Source organism: Gobio gobio (assembly GCF_949357685.1).
Source record: "Gobio gobio genome assembly, chromosome: 19".
In the NCBI taxonomy this organism is placed as follows: domain Eukaryota; kingdom Metazoa; phylum Chordata; class Actinopteri; order Cypriniformes; family Gobionidae; genus Gobio; species Gobio gobio.
This window is the reverse complement of record NC_137112.1, coordinates 8,504,538-8,530,675: the sequence shown is the minus strand read 5'-3', so window position 1 is coordinate 8,530,675 and position 26,138 is coordinate 8,504,538. Positions and strand designations below refer to the sequence as shown.

Below are 26,138 nucleotides of genomic sequence, written 5' to 3'. Positions count from 1 at the left end.
CCTGTAGAAATTAAGAGGTGGATATGCTCATACTGTACGTGACCATGGAAGTTCCCACCGGACTCCATAAACAAACCCACCTGCTCAGTTCATTATACATTCATGCCAAAAGTCAAAGCATCTCATATCAGAAGAAAAAAAAAAACATAGGGATTTTAAAGAGAAACAGCCAGGCGACTTTGTGTCTCGAGCTGTAGAGTTTTGTGGAATCAAATTACAGTTCCGTGGCCGGCACCGCAGGGAACGGCCGCTGCTGGATGCGTCACGCACCTCTCCCCAGGCAGATCTGCGGGCAGTGGACACAGCTGAGCAAAATGAAAAATGATTTCTGTGAAAGGTTAGCTGCCATCATCCTCTCGGCCTGTCTCTGCTGGCGCCTGTCACTCTCCATACACCAGCTAACCTGATTCCCAGCAAATAAAGACAGAACATATTCTGTCTGCTTTGGAGAGACAGTGCTAGAAGCAAAAAATCGAGGTAGATCGGGGCAGTGATCTAAATTGTTTTTTAAATGTTAGTTTATACAGTCCAATGGCCAGATTTATTAACAGCTTGCACCAGCGCAAACTCTCTTTGGGCGTTAAAAAACTATTGTCAGGATTTACTAAAGACACACAGTGAAGAATTTGCGCTGTGGAGGCATGTACACAGTTATTTTTGCAACTGACCTTATTGCATATGCACTTGTAGAAGTTTCCCTTTCAGATGCAAAATTTAGGGAAGGAGAGTATTTATGTGAATCACGCAAGGTGATTTACTAAGGTTTGCGCTAGTCTATTTACTGGTATTTGTGCCATTTTTTACCGGCCAAAAAAGTTTGGGTAGATTCCATTGGTCACTATGGAAATTATCTAGCTGTATTGTGTTCTTTACTTTGCACGTTGTCAGTAGATTGTTCGTTCGTTTATTCATTTATTCATGAAACTACTATTTATTACAACAAAACAACATTGTGAATGTAGGTCTCACAAACCTTACAGGGATAGTTCAACCAAAAATGAAAATTATATCATTATTTACTTACCCTCATGTTGTTTCAAACCCCTGAAGGGGGTATTTTGAAAAGAAGGTATTTTGAAGAATTTTGGTAACCTCAATATGTCTTATTTTATATTCCACAAAAGAAAAAAAGTAATTTGGGGTTCAGGTTTAGAACATAATTTTAAATTTTTGGTGATGCCCACATGAAAAAATACTATAGTATATTATATTAAAATTACAGTAAAATTACTCTAGTAAATACTATAGTGTTTTTGAACCGTACAATAGTAAAGATACCACAGTAAATTGTAGTATATTGTAGTATATTATAGTATTTATTACACTTTGTTAATTTACTTTAGTATATTTACTATAGTACGGTTCAAAAAACACTATAGTATTTACTAGAGTAATTTTACTATAATATACTATAGTATTTTTTCATGTCCTTTAAGTACTACGAAGTATAGCTGTTCTCAGTTTCAAGTCAATTGGTTTAATATGCCAAGAACAACTCTGACCAATTCAGTAAATGAGTCATTAGACTGATTTAAACTGATATTTGCAATACTTTCAAACTCAACAAATCAGAACCAGTTCTCAGTACCCATCCCTTTGAACAGCATGTCTGTACTGAGTCCACTGCAGGTTTCATTTACCAAGGACCGCCCAGAGACCGTCTGACCTACATGCAAAGCATCCAATCACTGTTGATGTCCTTACAATAACACCCCAGCGTGCATCTAATACATTATTCATTCAAGAACATTGTGCACATTTACTGCAAAAATGTGAACTTCACATAATTTTGAAAATCCAGTGTTTAGTTGATCCTGATAAGTGCTCATTGTCACAGCCGTAAACACAACTGCTTGCTTCTACCATAAGGGGGTTTGCCGTCACGGCATCTTTCCTTCTAGGCGGTGAGGTAAGTCGTTGTTGAACATTGTAGATATTTGAAATCAACCCAAACAAACACACCCCTTTCTTCATTGCTCCGCCTCCAAAGCTCACTCTCCAATCCTAACCGCCCTGCTCCGAGTCGGTCTCAAACACCGATCACCGGCATGCGAGCCGAGGCGCACAAACAAGGACGCTAAACAGTAAACACCATCTGCCTGAACAACTCTCACTAGCTGACCTCCATCACACACGCAAACGTGGATGTCTATTTATCGTAACTGAAGTGCAACAAAATAATGCTTCACGAAAAATAAAGTGAAGATGGAAAAGGAATGACAGGAAGTACAAAAAATTAAAGGGGTGATGAACTGAGAAACTTTGCCTTGAGCTTTTGATATATAAAAGGTCATGGTAATATAAGAATATCCTGTAAGTTTCAGAGCTGAAAACCTCCTTGTTAGTCAAAGAAAAACTTTTATTGACACCAGGCCCAGAAAACGAGAGCTCTCAGAATATGCGGATCTCTTAAGTAATAGGACCTAGACACCGCCTCTACAGATAAATATGCTTCTGTAGCCCCGCCCACCGACTCGTGAGCAAAGGATCGTCCCTGCATAAGCTTCCTTCTGAACACACACTTATGTGAGTAGGCTAAAACATGTTTTTTTATATGTGTTAGTTTTGCATAACATTACAGATCGTTTGAAATCTATTGATTACATACCTTAGAACGCTGTCACAGGGTGGAGAAGGTGTTATTGAATTGATTCACTTGTGATCGGACTTGTAACGTTATGGGCCAGCCGCGAGTGTGTGTGTCTCCACGTCCTCGCGAGTGAGTGTGTGAGTAAGTGTGTGTGTGTCCGCGCGAGTGAGTGAGTGAGTGTCCGCACGAGTGAGTGTATGTGTCCGCGTGAGTGAGTGAGTGTCTGCGCGAGTGAGTGTGTGTTTGTTCGCGAGAGTGTCAGTGTGTGTGTGTGTGTGTGTGATTTAATCATTGTGTTTGTTTGATATTTTGCGAGTCCTCTGAGCATTTCCCCCAGACGATTCATGGGACAGACGGTAGCTGAAGCTCATTAAATATGCAAATCTTATCCAATCCTAGCCGTGGGCGTTTACGTCCAAGTCTTCAGTGCGGCACGCCCATAAAAAAACGAGTGTTTTTCAGAGAGCCTCAAAACCAAGGCAGAAAATAGCCTATTACTTATTCAATATAATGATATTTTTGAATGTAAAAACCACACAAACGTCATAACTTGACCTCAGACAACAGTATACATTTTTTTTTAAAAGCCAGTTCATGACCCCTTTAACATACAGTACACAAGAGTAAATACAAGCATGAGTTCATTGTTAGTTGCCAACAGCACAGCAGCCCCAGACAAACAATGAAAACTAGTGTTACTCACGTATGAAGTGGAATCAGAGCAACCTCTGCGTCTGTTTTCAGGCACTCTCCAGCGCTGGAAAGCTTTTCTAATAATAAGGCGGGTCCTAAAGCCCTTTCCTGATCATAACCCTTCACTTTCCACTGATATTCTAATGAGCTTTTCTAATGTCTCTCAGGCATCTCTCTTTCAACAGTCTTCCTTCAAATCTCTCTCTTGCACAATCTCTCTCCTCCACCGTCATACACCCCCTAATGCTGATTGGCTACACGGCTGTTGTTGTGTTGGTCCGACCAACATTCAAACAGCGTTTTTCAAATATCTCTTTAAAGAACCTGACACACGTATCCCGGAAATCCTGTACAATTCAACCAATCAGATGACGACTTCTGAAGTGTTTCCAATTTTGTGTGCCAGATGTATCAGATATTCAGCCAACGATCCATGAGGCTGAGACTAATACTGATTTGCCAGCACTAAACCAGCATACTATAAACGAACCTTCAAATCCATACTGTTTAAGCTTTTTTTTTCAGCTGGGTATATTCATACATGATAATATGCTTAATAGGTGCGAACACTGCACATTCAGAATTCAAATAATATGCAAATCAGCTGAAATTAACAGTGTTTAGCTCATTATGTAGGTGACATGCTACTGGCGAGGGCATGGGTCACATGATGAACACATGTTAATGCACACACACTTAACTTGCAAAACTGCGAACACACATAGTCATGCATAAATATGCATATGCAAAACATCTCACTGGCCAATTAACTAGTTTCCCACACTGCATCCTGATTTACAATGTGAAAAAAAATAAAAATAAAAGCAACTTTAAAGACTTTACTCTTTACTGTAGCTGAATCTAGTCCGCAGTCTCCAGCATAATTAACTGCATCATCAAACATGCTCAAACGCTTATAAAAGACTAAGGGCCCTATTTTAACGATATGAAACGCAAGTGTCAAAGCGCGAAGCGCAAGTAACTTTGTGGGCGGGTCTCGGCGCTGTTGCTATTTTCCCGGCGGGATAAATGGCTCTTGCGCCCGGCGCAAATCTAAAATGGGTTGGTCTGAAGTAGCTTCATTATTCATAGGTGTGGTTTGGGCGTAACGTGAATAAACCAATCCGAGCGTCATCCAACATTCCCTTTAAAAGCAGGTGCGCAAGTTCCATTATGGATTGCTATTATTATGGCGTATTTACCAGGCGCACGCCAGGAGCGGTTCACAGCCGAGGAGACTGATGTGCTTGTAAGAGCAGTGAAAGACAGAGAAGTGAAGTTGTAATGTTGTACATTATGGTAAAGGTGATTTAACAGTCTTTTTTTTTGTCAGTTTTTTCAGTTTTTCAGTCGATTTTTTTTCCTGGTTCTTGACGGACAAACCAATTTGTCAGATGTCCTTATATACATATATGTCTTGCCACTATTGGGCAAACAGGTCTTATCCTTAATTATTACAATTAGCCTGAATCATTTGTAAGCTAGATTTATGCCTATTTTTTCACATATTCGTGGCACACCACAATGATTTCCGTCATCTCATGTGTTAATATTTTTTTAGTGTAACAATTTATGATTTGCAAAAATAACTGTTGCATCTGTGTAGATTACATGAGCAAAGTGTATGCGCGTTGTGCACGCTATACATTATGGTCAAGCATGCGCCCTTAAAATAGCATAATGAACAACGCGCAACGCGCCACTGACTTTAGACTTTATTTTTTTTTTGGTCAGTGGCGCAATTGTTTAATGGAACAGCAAAATAGCACCAGGGATTGTTTGCGCCGGAACACGCCTCCTTTTTTGCGCTGAACCGCCCAGGGAGCGCAAGTTCATTCACTAGTTTAGCGACGTGCTTCTGTGGAGGGAAAAGCGCGCTTTGCGCGGGTGCAAAATAGGAATGACACATGCGTCGGTGTACAAAGTCAGTTGCGCTGGGTGCAAGATAGGGCCCTAAATGTCTTTGTGTCCTCTGCAGACTGGGACAGATGGAAGACTCAAAGACGAAAGACAGTAAGAGAAAAGTACCCGGGACAAAGGGCAGAGAGCTGTAAAGAAAAAACGCAAATGCTAAAATCAATATATAGAACTTTGCTCTTATGCTAGACAGTTCAAAATGACAGATACTCGGTCAGAAGCATTTTTGAAAATGGTTTGTTTTTGTTTGTTTCTTCTTTAGTAGGAAAGGGTGCAAAAAACACGAAAGGTCAAATGTTACAGCAGTTAAACCATTATGGATATTGACAGTATCTTTGTTTCATTTATCTGGGCAGGACAGGACAAATACCAAAGAGGTCATTTTTTCAAGGTGGGAGGTTTTACAAAGAAAAGTTTGTGGTGTAGCGACCAAAAGGGAAGTCAGATTTGACAGACAGATATTTGTTACTAATATCCTCTGTTCTGCCAGACACAGTTCTCTATTCTCTTAGATCAACACCTGGCACTGGGAAAGACAGAGCTGAGGAAACAAGGCTGCCGCCATCTGTGTGATTACTTATGAATAAAACCCATCCTGCATTATAAATGTCTGTTTGCTGCTCAAAAGAAATTGAGTCTCTGAATTGCTTCCTCCAGATATAATTTTTTTTTCACGCCTGCTTTATTTTCTTACAGTATATATAAAGGATTATTACATTTTTCTAAAATAACTTTAGCATCCTTGGCTGACTCTTATAAATACAACTTAGAAGAAAGTACATATATTTAGTATAGTACCAATTACCAGAGCAAATATACCAGCAATTTGTATGTTTCAAAACTAAAGCTATTACATATAATAGCTTAATAATAATAAGGATATTACAGGCAGGAAAGTAAAAGATGAGCAACAGAGGGGAAATGGAATTGAGAATGGACCAAGCTGGATTTTAATTCCTGCATGTGCACTACAGTTTAGCGTGAGTTTTTATGCCAGACTGTCACGTTGTTTTGGATTTTGTTTCATATCTTTTACTTCATGATTTTGCCTTAAGTCATTGTGGCGTGGTGGGCGAGCGAGAGACGTGGGAGGAGCGAGCGAGGCCGGTGCATGATTAAGAATCAGCGTCACCTGTGAGGTCTCCAGTCCTCTCATGAGGCAGCCCGGAGGCATAGAAGCAGAGGAGAGAGGACCAGGCCTGTGTTATGTTTTACACTATGCTTCCTGTTCACTGTTTTATTTTCTATTTTCAATAAAATTCACTTTATTGTCAGCCGGTTCCTGCCTGCTTCCTCTTTTTTAATGAAGACCTCGTTTCAACTCATTACAGTGGTGCCGAGACCCGGGACAGAAGAAGGGATGCGCTGTCGAGGAGCCCTTGCTGATGGTCGCAGAAGGTTGCCCGAAGCGTTGGTGCTGGATCGCTGGAAGACCCGGAAGCGTCCGTGCCGTACCCCTGGGCCAAGGTGGGATGAACTGCAGGAATCCTAGAAGGAGCGGAGGAGTCTCCGTAACTTGCCATAGGCCGGAGCCTGCTGCCATCTGCCGGATCGGAGAGGAGCGGGGAGCACGTGTCTCACTGCCGACTGCCTTCGAAAAGACGAGCCATTGCTGGCCACCAGGGGGCGGAATAGTATCGAGCCATCCCACAAGGAACGACCAGTGTCATCGCATGGCACCGTGAAGAAAAACTCGGACGGTTGAGGACCGAGTGACACTGTGTCGGGGGACCGGACCCAAAATGTTTTCTTTTGTTTCCTCTCTCCCCTCTTTCGTCCTTTTGCTTTCTGTGTCTCCATCTCCCGTTTCTCCCGTCTCGTCTGTCCATACCCCCAGACGCAGGAGACATGGAAATTGGGCCCCCGGGCCTGCGAGGGGTGATGGGGGTATGTGGCGAGGTGGGCGAGCGAGAGAAGTGGGAGGTGCGAGCGAGCCCGGAGGCAAATAAAGACGAGTGACACTAGTGAAGGAGGAGAGAGGACCAGGCCTGTGTTATGCTTTACACTATGTGTGCGGCAGTCCTTCGTGAGCTTCCTGTTCACTGTTTTATTTTCTATTTTCATTAAAATTCACTTTATTGTCAGCCGGTTCCTGCCTTCTTCCTCCTTTTTAATAAAGACCTAGTTTCAACTCATTACAGTGGTGCCGAGACCCGGGACGGAAGAAGGGATGCGCTGTCGAAGATGGTCGCAGAAGGCTGCCCGGAGCGTTGGTGCTGGATCGCTGGAAGACCCGGAAGCGTCCGTGCCGTACCCCTGGGCCAAGGTGGGATGAACTGCAGGAATCCTAGAAGGAGCGGAGGAGTCTCCGTGGCTTGCCATAGGCCGGAGCCTGCTGCCATCTGCCGGATCGGAGAGGAGCGGGGAGCATGTGTCTCACTGCCGACTGCCTTCGAAAGGACGAGCCATCGCTGGCCACCAGGGGGCGGAATAGTATCGAGCCATCCCACAAGGAACGACCAGTGTCATCACATGGCACCGCAAAAAAGAACTCGGATGGTTGAAGACCGAGTGACAGTGTGTCGGGGGACCGGACCCAAAATGTTTTCTTTTGTTTCCTCTCTCCCCTCTTTCGTCCTTTTGCTTACTGTGTCTCGTCTGTCCATACCCCCAGACGCGGGAGACGTGGAAATTGGTCCCCCGGGCCTGCGAGGGGCGATGGGGGTATGTGGCGAGGTGGGCGAGTGAGAGACGTGGGAGGAGAGAGCGAGCACGGAGGTATATAAGGACGAGCGACACTAGTGAAGGAGGAGAGAGGACCAGGCCTGTGTTATGCTTTACACTATGTGTGCGGCAGTCCTTCGTGAGTTTCCTGTTTACTGTCTAAATAGTGTTAATAAAATAAATAAATAAATAAAAGTAAATAGAAGAATGCTGGCTGATTAAATTGAGAATCACACACCAACATGTCATTATGGCAAAATCATAATCCAATATATAATTTCATCATGACGATAACGTGTCTGTGTATGACGCCAAAAGGTTTCTCATTAAAATCAATGGAGCACCCTGTACATCGAAAAATTACACTAAAGGGGTACCATGTGCGTTAAAATGTGACGCCGAAGGGTCCTGACCAAGGGTCAATATGTGACGAATTGAGAGTGAGAAAGTGTTGCCTCAACCTGCTTCCCTTAGTGTTTTTACACGTAGAAAAGTCGGAAAAGCATATTACATTGTGACATGTGACTGCAATCAAGCTATTGGTCCGAAAATTGCCTACCCTGCCTTTAAAAGATATTTACAATTTTTTTGTTTTTAATAAAAAATTAGAATTTTATACACAAATTATACAATGAATTTTTGCTATATATGAATTTTGAAGGGAACAGAATTATTGTACATTTAAATGTTGACTAATGTACAGTTTAAGCCCCTCCCACATTTGGGTTTAGTTGAATACATAAATGGATACAAATCATTTTTACCATTGCAACAGATCCACATAAAGATATTGGTGTTGCTGCACAGGGGACACTGCCATCATGGGAACTCAATTATAGAAGGGTCACATTTACCATATTCAAGATGCACAACCGGTCATTAGAATAGTCTGCTCAAACCCCCCAAAAATGATTTCCCTGAGGGAGGCACACCCACTGAGTACCACAGCTCACAACCGCAGGTACTGCTGGTAACACAAACTTTAAGGTCGGTACAGTGATTGCTACGCTCAGCGGGACAAGAGCTATGAGCAGGTAAAAATATGAAACCAACTGCTGGCTCCAATGTTTATCATTCTCACGAGGAGCAGTGCAGCTATGTTTCTGATTCTTCATCTTTATCTAAACTATTAGTGGAGACTTATACTCTCGTCTAGAGGAAGGGGGTAAAAAATGACGAGTCCTGGCCCTCTGATAAAAATGTTAACTAGGTGAGTGTCAAAGAGATGGATTGTGTGCTGTCAGGGAGAGCAGGAACATGAGAATACATTGATATTTCTCATTACGTTGCCCTCTCCCCCGTCTTTGTTTTTCCGGGGAAACTCTGGCGCGGAGGAAGGAGGGCCCGACAATAAATCACGCCCTAAATAACAACCGAGCCTCTCCCGCCCCCAACCGCTAGGCCAAATATGATCGCTCGCTCACTGTTCCGCCATAGCTTGTGAGACGGAGCCATCGATAACGATCTAATGAACAAAGCTATCAACCGACATCAGGGTAGAAAAAAAGGAGAGGGTACAAGAGAAAGAAAGTATGAGATACTTGATTTCAAAGTCTCTAAGTGGCTCAGTGTATTTCTCTGAAATTGAGAGAGGTCTGGGAATGATGCATTGATTGCGTAGATAATGAAATAAAGGGTAAAATCAGTGAGATAAAAGACAATCTGAGCTATAAATACGCGCAGAAGCATTTTAGACCGGATACAGGATTGATATTATCTTTAACTGAACACTTTTGACAAAAAACAATGCCAAGTGAACTAACTGAGGTTGTTTTTTATGCCAAGAGCCCCAAAATAAGATGACACCCTTGCAAGGGACCCTCAACTATATGATTTCATGTAAAAATACCTATTCATTCGGAATGAAATTTGCAAAATAAATAATTTTGTATTGTCAATGTACTAAAGCAAAAAAACTAAAACTGTTCTAGCATTTTCACAAATCTATGTGCAAATTAGCTTATTTCGTAGTGTAAAAAAAACAAGGTTATTAATAAAAATAATCTCATGATTTTCAGCAAGATTTATGAAACGGTAATAATGTAAAATTCTCCAAAGTTAGTCCGCATTAAATCAAAGTTGAGGTTTTGTGGCTTTTAAAACTAATATGTTAGCCTTAAGGTTATCTATAAACAATTGGCAAAAAAATAACAATACTATTTACCAGATATATACATTCAAAATATACAATCTCTGTACCACTATCATAATCAAGACTTCTTCTCAACAGACATTCTGTCAAATCTGGAACCTAAAACGCCCGCTCCTAACATTGTTTTTTTTAAAGCACTGTAGAGGAGATCAAACATCACAAACAGTTAGACAGCCATTCATAATAAAACAAATGTTATAACATATATTACAATGATTTTACAAATCAATATCATTAGTTACAGTATATTCTGCTCTTGGTCATGTCAGTCACTCAGTTTCAAAGTATCCCCAACACTGTGCATTCATAACTGCATTTTATTCAAACATCAGATCAGTGCCATTTTCTCTTAGTTTTAATGAACCTCAAGGGATCTTTTAAAGGTGAAGTTTTCATATTGATATCAGTATGAACCTTATTTGCTTTCCTTTGGCGTGGGACTGGCTGTTTGCCATGTAAACATTTTGGAAACCTGTTCAGAAACTTAATTTTGCAATTCCGTTTGTTGCTAGTGGGCATAACACGCATTTCATATTTTGGCACATGTGGCAGGCCACTGTTCGTCTTGCTTTTCATAATTAGGTTCCTTTTTCCCCTTCTAGAGTTTGAGAAAAGAAAAAAAGAGATTAAATTTAGATTTCTAAAGTTAGATGCCTGGGCTCTGTCCTCTCAACCCAGAACCATCTTTAACACTCCTCAGAAGATTGGCAGAAGCATGATTACAATCCTCACTCTGTCTTTTTAATATCTCCTCATTACAAGGGTTAGTTCACCCAAAAATGGAAAATCATTTACTCACCCTCGTGTCGTTCCAAATCCCTAAGACTTTCGTTCATCTAAACACAAATTAAGATTTTTGTCCCTCCATAGACAGCTAATTAACTACCACTTTTATGCTTCAAAAATTTAATAAAGAGATCGTAAAACGAATCCATATGAATTAAGTAATTAAAAAATTTCTGAAGAGACATGATTGCTTTATTTGATGAACAGATTGAATTTAGACTTTTATTCATGTATAATCTTTAATCAGCAAACATAGAGCAAAACTCAACTGTACTTGCTTGACATGAGAGAACAAACCTCATTGGTTCTTGCGGAAGCTCAAACGTGCTGTGTAACACGAGAATAAACCTCATTGGTTCTTTTGGAAGATATAACATGCGGCGTAACACGATAATAAACCTCATTGGTTCTTGAGGAAGCTCAAACGTGTTGCATAACACAAAAATTAACCTCATTGGTTCTTGCGGAAGCTCAAACGTGCTGTGTAACACAAGAATGAACCTCATTGGTTCTTGCGGAAGCTCAAACGTGCTGCGTAACACGAGAATAAACCTCATTGGTTCTTTTGGAAGATATAACGTGCTGCGTAACACGAGAATGAACCTCATTGGTTCTTGCGGAAGCTCAAACGTGCTGCGTAACAAGAGATTGAACCTCATTGGTTCTAGAGGAAGCTCAAACATGCTGCGTAACAAGAGATTGAACCTCATTGGTTTTTGCGGAAGCTCAAACGCGCTGCGTAACATGAGAATTAACCTCATTGGTTCTTTAGGAAGATATAACGTGCGGTGTAACACGAGAATAAACCTCATTGGTTCTTGCGGAAGCTCAAACGTGCTGTGTAACACAAGAATGAACCTCATTGGTTCTTGCGGAAGCTCAAACGTGCTGTGTAACACAAGAATGAACCTCATTGGTTCTTGCGGAAGCTCAAACGTGCTGCGTAACAAGAGATTGAACCTCATTGGTTCTAGAGGAAGCTCAAACATGCTGCGTAACAAGAGATTGAACCTCATTGGTTTTTGCGGAAGCTCAAACGCGCTGCGTAACATGAGAATTAACCTCATTGGTTCTTTAGGAAGATATAACGTGCGGTGTAACACGAGAATAAACCTCATTGGTTCTTGCGGAAGCTCAAACGTGCTGTGTAACACAAGAATGAACCTCATTGGTTCTTGCGGAAGCTCAAACGTGCTGTGTAACACGAGAATAAACCTCATTGGTTCTTTTGGAATATATAACATGCGGCGTAACACGATAATAAACCTCATTGGTTCTTGAGGAAGCTCAAACGTGCTGCGTAACACGAGAATAAACCTCATTGGTTCTTTTGGAAGATATAACGTGCGGCGTAACACGATAATAAACCTCATTGGTTCTTGCTGAAGCTCAAACGTGCTGCGTAACACGAGAATGAACCTCACTGGTTCTTGCGGAAGCTCATAAAACCTCATTGGTTCCATTGGAAATTCTTATTTTTGAAGCGTCAAAGTAGTAGTTGCATAGTCTGTCAATGAAGGAACAGAAATCTTATAGACCTGAAGTCTTACGGGTTTGGAACGACATACGAGTGAGTAAATGATACAAAGCTAACCCTTTAAGTATCCCTTATAGAGAGATTTTAAGATGCAGAAGGCTGTTTTTACAGCATGGATTTATAACACCTTTCTTTTCAGAGTCATTGCAGTGCAGCCAGAATATTATGTTGTGAATTTGAAAGATGAATGAATGATCAGATTAGATCTTAGATCCAAAACTGGATTAAATGTCTTACAAGGAACAGTATCACCAATCACTTTTTTAAAGGAATAGTTTAGTCATAACATTATGATGTTTCATGACCCTTAGAGACCGTAAAAACAATGAAAAGTTATGATTTTAGGGCTAAACTCTCACGGTCCTCTTTCAAATTTACAACTGTTAAAGTGCAACGCTTTTGCTTTCCTTCTCATGATTAAAAAAAAGGTCACAACACTTATTTCTGAAAACCACTGACCTTTACTGAGAGGATGGAGTTGGTGAGATTAGAAAGCACTTCATGAAACCGAGAACCTCTATAGTTGTGTTTTTGTTTTTTCCTTCTTTGCGAGCATGGTGGCATCTTTCAACACACCATTTAGCAAATGGCCATTTAATAATACATTATGGATGAGAAATGAGAGACAGCAAACAAATAAAGTCCTGGTTCTTGGAATCCATCCAGGGCCAAATAAAACATAGCATTTAATGCGTATGCTGCGATGACAGGTTTTGGCCAAACTTGAATCTTGAATTATTAAAGGATTAGTTTACCACAAAAAATTACAATTCTGTCATTATTTACACTGTGAGAAACAGAAAGAAGAACACCACTGGTCAAAAAGTAGTTTATATGACTACTTGTGACACCATATATCATATTTTTTAACAAATATGACACAAACATAGTGATGCCTCATTCAAGAAGTCAAATCCAGTTCACAAAACTGGTCCGAACAAATTGTTCATGACTTCCTGACTCAATGATCTGGTTGAAGCAGTTAACAGCTCAATGGAAAGGAAGGTTATTAGAGAATACCAATTTAAATATTAGATTCAGAAGACTTTGAATATATATATAAATGTAATGGTGTTTTGTGTCTTTTTGGAAACTTGAAAGCTTCAGTGCTCAGTCATTGTAACTGCATGAAAAAGAGCAACCAGCACAGCTATACAGGTTTGGAACATGTGAGATCATTATTGAGAGAACTTTTATTTTGGGATAAATAAAGACGAATAAACGCCATTAGATTGACTGACAAGAAAAAAAGCGTGATAAAGAAATAAAAGCAAGAAAGGAAAAAATAGCCACACCACAAGAATAAGCAGCGATAGTCTTTTCTCTGGCAAGGTGACACTGCAAAGGGAAGTGGAAATACCATCAGGTACATCAGACAGAGCAGGAGCACAAAAGCTGTGCTGAAGACTGAATCTTTCACACAGGAGCTGTCAGGCTCTTTATGACTACGCTGCGGGAGTCTACTGTTGCATGACACATTGTATCAATAAAGTGACAAATATAAGCCCACGCTGGAATCCCATTGTTAACCGTGCTGGATAAACACCCTAACTGTGATGCCTGAAGTCGTGGGCCCTGTGCTTGGGATGAGGCCTGTGCAGAATTGACGTAGAGGGAAGATAACAGGACTGAAAAGATAAAAGGGCTGAACAAAAATCTTCATCAGCTTCAGCAACTGGCACATAAATAGTTTCTTCAAAGTATGGATGTTAAAGCTGAAGGGCCCAGGCGCGACACAAGTGTGTTTTGCTAGTTTCTGCCCGATGCGGTTATCATTTTCACGTCCAGCGCCACGGTGTTCAAATAGCAAATGCACTCGCGCCCATCTGTTCGCCCATGGGCGTCTGGTCTGGAAAATGAGGTGTGTTCAGGTGCATTGTTGGCGCGTTTCTATTTTGAGGAACTGAAAACGACTGAGCCATTGACCAAAATAAAACTGGTCTAAAGTCAACAGCGCAGTATTTTTTGTGTTATTTAAAAGGTGTTAGTAATATCGCATATAGGCGGGTGCACAATGCACGTTACACACACAGGGACGTGTGTGACGAAATATTAAAAATAAAAGGATTCCTCTCTAGAGAAAAGTTCAGGTTCGCAAATTCCAACTTTTAAAGGAATTGGGAGATGCGACTCTGATTGGTTTATTGCACATTACACCAAAAACACACCCATGGCTCATTAAGAGACTAGGTACAACCCTTTTGGACCATGCACCTGGCGTGCTGACTGTTTTTCCTGTTGTTAAAGAAACAAGCCGACTTTTTGGGACTTTAGCTTAATCACCGTATTCCACAGAGTCAGATAAGTCCATTCATACCATTCTCATCTCCATGCGTGCCATAACTCTATCTGACGCAACCACCGCTAGCCTAGCTTAGCACAAAGACAGGAGGTAAACGGCTCCAGCTAGCCTACTGCTCAATAAGTGACAAAATAACACCAACATTTTCCTATTTATATGTTGTGATTTGTATAGTTACATCGTGTACTAAGATATCGGTCTAGAAAATCGCAACTTTTAGTACACAATGTAACTATACACATTCTAATGGACGTAGGAGATGGATTTAATGAGCTTCAGTTCCCCTGTACATGTAGGAATTGTTTTGAAAGTGTGTGGGGAAACGGCAACCGGAATGAATCGCCCACAGGGCTCGCAAAATGTCTTTATCAAACAAACACAATGATTCATCTCTCATCCACCCGCAATTGATTGGAATGTTATTTTTTTATTACTTGGCCCGCCCGATTGGCAAACACACGTGCGCGCACAAGCCCTTCAAATATCAAGTCAAGAGAATGAACAACAAAATACACCAAGAAAGGAATGTTATTTCACTATTTAAGATAGCCCGTCGGTAGGCCGGGCTTACGTTTTGGTAGCCTGTCTGGAAAACACATAGCCCCGTGACGTTGGGCTTTGCGAGCACTGGCCCATACATGTCTGAGTCTAATCCCGAATCGCAATGAACCAACTACACCACAAATAAAGGATTCTTCAGCCTTTGACAGCTTGCTAAGGTATGTTCAGTTAGACATGTACACATAATCAATAGATAAGGAATCAAACGATCTGTAACAACGCAATACTATCACATATAAAAAAAATCTGAAAAGTCTGCAAATCCAGTCTCTTGTTTACAAACGAATCTGTGGTGAAATGAAGGAACAGACACGCAATGTCTTCCCCACGTGAGCTGGATATTCATTAAAAATAAAGTTCATCCATGCATTCATAATATTGGAATCCGAATGAAGCTTATGTGGCATGTTTATTGCTTAGAAGTTCGATCCGGTTTAGCTATGTAGGCCTATGTCATGTCAGGCACGAGTCGTTGGGAGGGGCTACAGAATCAGGCATTGTTCTTTTTATGAACTCCCAAAACTTACTGCCAAATTCTCTAAAATAAATTCTTCAAACAGTGGTACAAGAAGAAGTGGTGCTGGTCCCATCAAGAGTCAAACTATCTGTCTATAAAGCCTTAAAATCTTAATGTATTTCACAACATTGTGATAACATTAGATAATAAGAATAACATTCTTATTAAGTGGGGGTCATGTTTTCTTTACCTTAAGGAAGCCTCTTAGAACCTGACACCTAGTAGACTCCAAGTAGATTGCAGAAAATGGTGGCACTGTAGACTAAAGTCCCTATTTTAACAATCTGAGTGCATGGTTTGAAGCGCATGGCACAGGTGCACTTAGGGCATTTCTAAATCCACTTTTGCTAGTTTAATGCCTTGGTCTAAAAGGGTTGTACCTAGTCTCTTGTCATGGGTGTGTTTTGGGTGCAACGTGCAATAAATCAATCAGAGTCTCATCTCCCATTCCCTTTAAAAGCCTGTTGCCCCTGTGTGTAATAAGCAGAGCCTATAGGTCCACATTAATAACGCACCTTTTAAATAACACAAAATATACTGCACTATTGACTTTAGAGCAGGTTTTTGTTGATCAATGGCTCAGTCGTTTTCAGTTCCTCAAAATAGCAACGCACCAAAAATGCACCTGAACGCACCTCGTTTTCAGATCCGCACGCCCATGGGCGAACAGATGGCCGCGAGTGCATTTGCTATTTAAACAACGTGGCACTGGACGTGAAAATTATAATTAAGTCAGGCTGAAACTGGCAAAAAACACTTGGGTCGCATTGCGCCTGGTGTATGATAGGGCCCTAAAGAGTTCCTGATGGTTTCACACCTAATTCTTCACCCTGAATTCTTTTGCAGTTAACATGTGCCTTTTCTTCTCAACCTGTGTTTTTTTTTTTTTTACCCTGCTGACCCAATGTCCACTTCACTGTCCACTGGTCACGCCTTAATTGTGAAATTGTGGAATTATCTAGTATTGCATTAGAATTACATCCTTCTCATGGGCATATCATATTTTTTTGAGTGCCCAGTGCGAGTTAAATAAATTGTTTTGCCCATTTTACCTGTAAAAAACTCTCCAGAATAATAATCATGCATCTGCCTAACATAACATTATAACTACTGACAGGTGAAGTGAATAACACTGATTATCTCTTCATCACAGCTCCTGTTAGTGAGTGGGATATATTAGGCAGCAAGTGAACATTTTGTCCCCAAAGTTGATGTGTTAGAAAGCTGAAAAAATGGACAAGCGTAAGGATTTGAGTGAGTTTGACAAGGGCCAAATTGTGATGGCTAGACGACTGGGTCAGAGCATCTCCAAAACTGCAGCTCTTGTTGGGTGTTCCTGGTCTGCAGTGGTCAGTATCTATCAAAAGTGGTCCAAGGAAGGAACAGTGGTGAACCGGCGTCAGGGTCATGGGCGGCCAAGGGTCATTGAAGGCTGGTCCGTGTGATCCGATCAAACAGATGAGATACTGTAGCTCAAATTGCTCAAGAAGTTAATGCTGGTTCTGATTGAAAGGTGTCAGAATACACAGTGCATTGCAGTTTGTTGCGTATGGGGCTGCATAGCTGCAGACCAGTCAGGGTGCCCATGCTGACCCCTGTCCACAGCCGAAAGCGCCAACAGTGGGCACGTGAGCATCAGAACTGGACCACGGAGTAACGGAAGAAGGTGGCCTGGTCTGATCAATCACGTTTTCTTATACATCAAGTGGATGGCCGAGTGCGTGTGCGTTGCTTATCTTGGGAACACATGGCACCAGGATGCACTATGGGAAGAAGGTAAGCCGGCGGAGGCAGTGTGATGCTTTGGGCAATGTTCTGCTGGGAAACCTTGATCCTGCCATCCATGTGGATGTTACTTTGGCACGTACCACCTACCTAAGCATTGTTGCAGACCATGTACACCCTTTAATGGAAACCGTATTCCCTGGTGGCTGCGGCTCATTCAGCAGATAATGCACCTGCCACAAAGTAAAAATGGTTCAGGAATGGTTTGAGGAGCAGTGGCGTAACTAGACTTTTTTACATGGGGTGGCCGTGGGGTGGCCAAGGCTACTTGAGGGGGTCCATAGACCGTGAAAAAAATTATGTGTAATACTTACTGTATTTGTTTTCATTGTTTTGAACGATGTAACATTGTATTCTAATAAATAAGCTACCAAAATTGTAGATACCAGTGAAATTTCACAATTCTCGTTTACAACTAATATAAGTCTAATATAAACTTAAAACATTATTGAATACAAGTGAACAGTCAACAATAAAGTAAGAACAGTGCTAAGAATTAAGTTTCATGTCTGACAGTAATTCAGGTACAGAAACTGAATAATCAGTTTGAGGTGTTGACTTGGCCTCCAAATTCCCCAGATCTCAATCCAATCGAGCATGTGTGTTATGTGCTGAACAAACAAGTCCGATCCATGGAGGCCCCACCTCGCAACTTACAGGACTTAAAGGATCCGCTGCTAACATATTGGTGCCAGATACCACAGCACACCTTCAGGTGTCTAGTGGAGTCCATGCCTCGACGGGTCAGGGCTGTTTTGGCAGCAAAAGGGGGACCAACACAATATAATGTGTATAATATTACAATATTATTAGTCATAATGTTATGTCTGATCAGTTAAAATGATTATATACAAAAAAAGAGTCATCAGAGTCCCAATGTGTAGTGAGCCAGTGTCCTTTACTGTCCTTACCAGTGCCCAAATTCACGGGAGCTAGAGAGCTGATTGAGACGCACCGGTTGATTTCTTATGCAGACACTTTCATCTAAAGCGACTTATAAAAATGAGGAATGCTGCAAGACAAGCAATTCATCCTTAGGAGATCATTTTACATACAGCAGTATGAGCCATTATGAGGATTAATGCTCTTTATCTTTATGCAGAAGCCGTTGCCGTTTGGGGACAAAATTTTGTCATGTTGGTCCTACTTTGTTGTCTACTATATGATTAAAATTTATAGTACAGAAAATTCAGTGAAGGAACCCAGGTGCCCTAAATACAGTACATAAGAAAATGTTCAATTGGGGTTTATAACATTTGTGTATATAAGGGTTTAGTGTTTTCCTGTTCAGTTTTTTTCATTTAATTTGTACTGTTTTGACGGTTTTCTTTTTTATCGTTTCAAAACATCATTGTGGCTGTAGTGTCTTTAAAAATTGTACTCTCACAAATTGGTTTGGAATTCTGGATAATGTATGACTTTATATTGCACATGGTAATAACAGTAATCTAAAAGCAGTTTAGCCGAAAACCTTTCTTTCCTAGGAATAATCATTAGTCATGTTAATTAAATTACTTTTTGGTAAAAAAAAAAAAAAAAAAAGCAGAAGACGACATTGCAACTACATCACATCTTTTTTTTTTTTCCATATTGCAGTATTTATTCCATATCCATATTTACTCCCTATCCATGCACATCTTTATTATAAAAAGAATGAAAATGCCCTCATAATCTTTAGTGAAAATAACTTCCCCTTCCTCTGGCAGCGACATCTCTTCTCTGAATACGTTTTTACTGGCGCGAGGGCGGGGCAACCTGTCACTCAAATGAGATCAACCAATGGCAAAACAACCATCTAACTATCCAATCAATTCCCCACGGAAAAAATCAAGTCCCACCCTACATTTGTTCTTGTTTGAGAAGCTGTTTCACTCGGATAAATGACATAATAGTGAAGAAAAGACTAGCACTAGCACTCATTTTCATGCCGACTTTAACTCAAAAATAAACTGAACTAAGCTAAACTAGAAATGAATGAATGAATGAATGAATGAATGGATGAATGAATGAATGAATAAATAAATGCATTAATGAATGAATGAATGAATCTTGAGCAAAAAAATAATGACAGCTGAAAAAAAAAAAAAAAAAAAAAAAAAAAAAAATATATATATATATATATATATATATATATATATATATATATATATATATATATATATATATATATATATATATATATATATATATATATATATATATATATATATATATATATATTTTTTTTTTTTTTTTTGTCAATAAAACGTTATATTTCCATGAAATGTCCAGATGTTTTACTTATGTTTATTTTATTTTTTGTAATTCCCATTATTATCAATACTCTAATTAGAAATGTTCTCTATTTCAGTTATTTATATATATACTGTGATATATATATTAGGGTTGTCAACGTTAACTCATTAACACATGCAATTAATTTAAAGTCCTTAACGTGTTCAAATAATTTAACACAATTGACGCAAATAAATGACAGAAGTACGTGAAGCTGCGTCATTACCGTAATTTTCGTCACACATTAGATGATGTAGGAAGACTGGAGTTTATCACAATCACACTGAGCTTCTACAGCACCTGTAACCCTGGGAGGAGGAAATGTCCATCTAACTCTTTAACTCAATTCTGCTTCTCTGATGTGATCAGACCATTTTAAGCTGTTAAACTCTGGGAAAGTTTTCAGTGATCCAGTAATCGAATTCATTCAAACAGGCTAATGTAAAGAAGGCCAGGCTGATCACACCACACATATCAGAGAGAATAAAGACTCACATTGCGTTTTTTGTGAATTGTTTGTTCCAGTGTGTGCTTTGCTTTAAAACACGAGCTCTGTTGTATTCTGCGATTGTTTCTGAAGAGTGCAATTTTGGTGCCGTACCGGAGTCGTACAGTAAGCACGTAAATGTCTGATGCAACAAACCGTGTGTGCGTGCTCTCGATCACTGATCACACGCTGCATTCATGTACAGATGCACAGTACATTCACGTCATTTCCACACACTCAGGAAGGATGATGTTTGATTTGTCATGTGTACGTTGTTGTGATTAGTAATCGTAGGTTTATTTAGTCAAAGCGGTTGATTTAGGAGTTTTTTTGGCGTGTGGTCCTGTTCGGTATCGCAGCTTGACGTCTAAAAATGAAAGCAATCTCATTGCTGTTGCTCTGTACACACATTATACACTATGAATTCTGAAAAGTTTTTTATGTAATGTTTTTTCATGGGTGCTTAGGTGTGTATAAATTAGTGCTGGGCAAATTAACGCATCAGCGCGGGCAATATTTTTTTTCAGTTTAACGCATTAAAAATATTTAACGCAGCGACCGTTTTTATATCCATTTTTGCCCAGCGTTACATTATATGATCACGCTCTTATTCATGTTTTTTATAATGCTTTTAAACCATCTAAGCGCAACAAGACACAAGAGATTGCGCTGTATGTCAGTGTCCTGTCTGTGTGGGTGCGTCTCAATCCGCTCCCTAGTTCAGAAGTCAGGGCACTGATCAGGTACATTCATGTACACGATATACTGATTCACCACCTAGGAAGCTAGGGAGCTAATCGAGGGACACCCCTCATAACCCTGACACACACACACAGCGCCAGTCTCGTGCACACATCGAGTTCTCTTTCGCTCTTGAACAAACAATAACAACACACAGAGAATGTTGCCAAAATGTCAGTTTTGTCGAGTATTCTCATATTAGGAGTCTTAAATTAGTTAAAAAACGTTAAATAATGAGAAAATGAGATGCGCGGGACAAGGCGTCATGTTCGGCAGCGGATCTTAAAGTGACAGCAGCACTGATGATGCCTGTCATTAATGTTCATCAAAGAACAACAGGAACAGAGACAATTGTAGCTTTAATGATGATTAATCTAGATTTCATTGATCATTTATGCAGTTAAGAAAGGTGTTGATAACTTTATTCAATTTATGTGTAGACTATGTCTAAGGGAAGGCCATGGGTAAATATAACATTTATTATAATGGGTTTATGTAAAGATTGTTTTAAGTTCACTTAAATTAAAAGTTGTTATTTTTTAAAGCCTAATAAATGTTGAAATTGGCAGCTTTCAGTTATACTGTAATGTAACGTCATTAATGTTTTATATAGACATTAGTATCAGTGATACTGGCCATAAGTCATAAAAAGATGCCATTACAACAAATATTTAAAATTAGCTGTCTTTAAATTGTTTCTACATTAATTTGGAGAGTAACTGAAATGAATACAATATAAAAATATTTTAAAAAAAATTTACAATTTTTTTAATCGATTCCCAACACTAGTATAAATGTATTATATAATAGAAGTATATACTAGACTCCTTATATTTGGTTATTTGGTGTCAGTTTGGAGTCTCCAGTGATCCTTGAAGCTGCAGAAAATACAGTTTTGTGAGAATCACCCTTCAATCTGATAGTTTACTTTGGATATAGTAAATTATGACAAAATGAATGTGTTTAATGAGATAAATGGCGTATGATTAATTTCACAATAAGTGTGTGATTAATTGTGATTAATCACACAACAACAGTACGATTAATTGCGATTACATTTTTAAAAAATTTATTGACAGCCCTAATATATATATATAAATATTTTTTATATATTTTTTATATTTTTTTAACCAGCAGGACATAAATGCTGTGCACCTCAATCAATATTACCATGATAGCACAAATACTATCTATACTACTTTAACTTATACATGCTGTTAATGTTTTTTTTTAATTATTATTATTATTATATTTATGACATTGTGATATTTTGCAGTAATGAAATTTTGGAGGGAAATATATTTAATTATGATGAAAACAATGTCACAATGCAAAAAAATAAAAAAATTAAAATGTTATTGAGGCAAAACATAATGTGTTCATTCGCTGTGAGATATGAGCAGGGCGTGTTCTTGAATGGATTTCTCCATAAATAGCCAGAGAAAGTGTCAAGCACTAGATGATTAGCTCATGTATTTACTTTTTTCACACACCAGTGCAACATAAAATGTCCACGAAAAACCCCTGTGACATATGACCTGTTATCCGAGCACTACTCCCACTCTCCTGCCAGTTACAATTACTACAGCATAAAGCACATGGCAAGAACCTGCTTGGAAAAACATTTCTTCGTAATCTTCAGTATCAGTGGGATGCTAAAGCCCTGTCGTCTCTTAAATAGGCTTTATGAGAGAGTAAATGCGCCTAGTTTAGCTTATAAAACATTTAACAGTGTAAGGTAAGGGGGGGATAGCCCTCAGTCATTATTTATAGGAAGACAAAAACAGCTTGGGGGGGTATGGGGGGGGTTGGGTTATCTCTCTCATTTGCCGTGCAAGACAACGAAAATATAAACGGCAAAACTCTACAATAACCCTTATGACCACATGCAAATTAAAAACAAGCTAATTTATCATGCACCGGTCCACCACTGTTGATGAGGCCCTTCATTTCTCTCCAAGCGCTTTTGGGAATTAAAAAAACAAGGCTTATAAATAGGTTGAGTGGAATATTCATTTGAACCTGCTGATATTCAGGCTAGCATTTGCAAGACCATACTTAAATATAAAATGTCACAATAAAATATACAGGAAATAAAACACTCGGAAGGATTCAAATTGATTGCATGACTGTAATTTACTTTAAAAAATACAGATAGATATTTATATAGCCTAATTTAAGTCACATTATTCACATCATGAATTATGTACATATGTACAATTTCAAATAACACTAATACAAACATTATTGTTTTACAAAGTATTAAAGGATCAGTTAAACCCAATTGTATGTTTGCTTGTTTGTAGTTATGATGAAAGGGGTCCAAAGTTCTTTTGAACTTCATAAGCTATGTTTTAGGGATGGAATGATTACCGGTTTCACGATAAACCACAATAAAATGTACTGACGGTTAGTAATATCATTTAAAATTGTATTATCATTAAAACCGTGTTTGATAAGCACGATTTTGAAAACTCGCGGTCAATCCTGTCCAGCCAGCGTCAGTCTAGTGCAGGTGCAATGCGCAATGTTGTTTTTTTGAATGAGAAGAAAATGGCGGAAGGCAGTGACAGCGCCGGGAGGTTTCTCTGCCTTCTAAAAGGCCCGAATCTGAGGTGTGGTCATATTTTGGCTTTTACAAAAGTCCTGAGGGAAACTCAATCGAGGATGGTCACTATGGTCAATATGTAAAAAAGTCGCTGCAATAGGGGGAAACACTTCAAATCTGCGAACGCACGGCAAGTGGACTTTGACCTCAATTCTAAAACTACATCTGGGAAATAATAACGTGAAACTTGAGCCAAAGATGAACAAACAAGTTCAGACAAGACTAGGGTGACATTTAAGGGATAATAATGTACATTCATTGTACACATACACATATTTTCTTTACCACATAAATAATTACGGCGACAGATTGAATTGAGATTAATGTTTTAAATCTTACCCGTTTATAAATCCATTTTGTACAGCGGACAAAACAATCTTCCAGACAAGATGATCACAAGAAGTTATAGTCATAATTATAGTAGTATTAATAGTAAAGTCCTCTGATTTAATTTTCAATACAATCAAAAACAGAGACGCAAGTTTGAATGAAACAGAGCGAGTCCGTTGTGATACGTGGATGTGCGCTGTTATAATGCATTGCTATTGGCGACGGTCATTATAAGGAAGGAAATGCCACAGAATAGAATCTTGCTTAAAAAACTGCATAGAGCTGCTCGTGTTATTTGTTGATTTTCAAATATAAAACTTGTTTTCAGTGTGTGTATCTGTTTCATACCGTTTCATCCCTACTATGTTTCCATCCACCTATTTCTATGCAAATTTTGGGATGTTGCTTAAATAACGCTGGATGGAAACATCAAGTAAAAAAAAAAGTGGATCATTGTTTATCCAATAACAAGGCATGCACAAGCTACGATGGAGACACATTTACCGAATAAATCCCTCAATATGCAACAAAAAACTCATGTGACTTTGCCACAACAGAGAATATGATTGGATAACTGGAGTAATCAGCGGGCCAATTTTAATTACACAGCAACTCAAATGTTGATTTGTTCATTCTGAAATGCCTTATCCAACTCGTGAAAATGGTGTATTGAAATTTCCCTCCCAAAAACTCTCACAAGGGGCTTCTGGGTTGGGGGAGCACAGTGGCTTCCCCGATTGCAACAACTTCACAATCACATGTTGTATATGTGATATTCCAATTTATGTCAAATTCGCAACTTTGGATGGAAACATAGCAACGTACTTTCATTGTAAGTTCAAAAATGTACAAATATTCAGCAAAATATTCAACAGAAGATAGAATTGCATGCAGGTTTGGAATTACATCATTTTCGTTTTGGGGTGAGCTATCCCTTTAAGAACTAAAGAACTAAATTAGATGTCAGTTTTACTTGAATGACGACAGTACATAGTTACATTTACTGACAGAATGTATGTGACTATGTAATACATGAACTGGAACATGTAAGAAACCTCACCTCATCATAGATGCTGTCATTCTTCTGGAAGTCGCCAGCCTTTCTCGGAAGCACGTGGACATGGACATGCTGTAATTACAAGACGAACAGAGGAGCGGTTAATCGAAAAACTCGTTCATTCAGCAAAGCTGAGGTCACTGTCAGAGAAAGTAAGGACAGGTACGCTCAACCACCCTCCATATCACTTCCTTCATTACAACACAGTCTTCTGGCAGCTATTCGGTGCTAACTTCTCTTAAATCATGCAAGAGTTACTGTAAATCCCACCAAGCGTGCATCAGTAAACCTCTAAGACTACTTCTTTTTAGGCTTTTAAAACTTAAATTGACTTTGTCAGATGTCCTCGCTGAATTCCCTTCTGCAATATGCTGTCACAAACTTGGCCATCTGCACGGTTAGTTTGCAGAATTGTGCTTTCCTTGGGTGCACATTAGCAACGTAATTTGAGTCCCAGTAGAACACGCTCTGTTTTAATGAACAAAACATTAGCTATTGTGTATACAGTGGCAACCCAACATATTTGCAGTCTTTTCAATCCCATTTTTGTTCCGCATTATCATTTTGGTTTGGAGGGCTGAGTGCATTATCTGAAGCAATGACATGACACTTATTTTTTGACTGAATCTATACATTTATTTAGCAAAGTCATGTGGCACGACCAACAAAGTCAAATGATTATATCATAATAGAAAGGAAAGGACACCTGCGGATCCTGTATGTCAGATAAGTCTGTTAAATTATCAGATAAGCTTAGTTAAGGATGTGGTGCAACTCCCCAAAAATGTGATATTAATGAACAGTGTTGGGGAAAGTTACTTATAAAAGTAATGTATTACAATATTGAGGTTTTTTTATTCACCTGGGTGGGCTTGCTTGTTTGTTTTTTAATAACAAAATTTTTTTTTTTTTTTTGGCAAATGGAAAGGCCCTTTCACAACAACAGTTAAAGAAATGCAAATGCACACCTTAGAGGGCATAGTAAAAAAATAAAAAAAATTATTAGTATAGATGAAGTGGATCATCAAACGTCAGGAGCAACAACCCGTTCTCACTCCCAAGGCGTCAAAATCCGAAGCATGGTCAAGTGCCTTCCGTGTCACAATGAAGACGCTAAAGGTACCCCTAGGCGTCACT

General features: G+C 39.3%; 1 protein-coding gene across 1 annotated transcript in view; it reads right to left on the bottom strand.

Annotated features, from left to right (window-relative positions):
- Positions 1-26,138, bottom strand: part of fhit (fragile histidine triad diadenosine triphosphatase) — a 503,961-nt gene that overhangs the window by 93,708 nt on the left and 384,115 nt on the right. Inside the window, exon 5 of the mRNA XM_079844386.1 lies at positions 25,005-25,073. Within this exon, the coding sequence (XP_079700512.1) occupies positions 25,005-25,073 (69 nt within the window). The remainder of the gene's footprint in view (positions 1-25,004; positions 25,074-26,138) is intronic.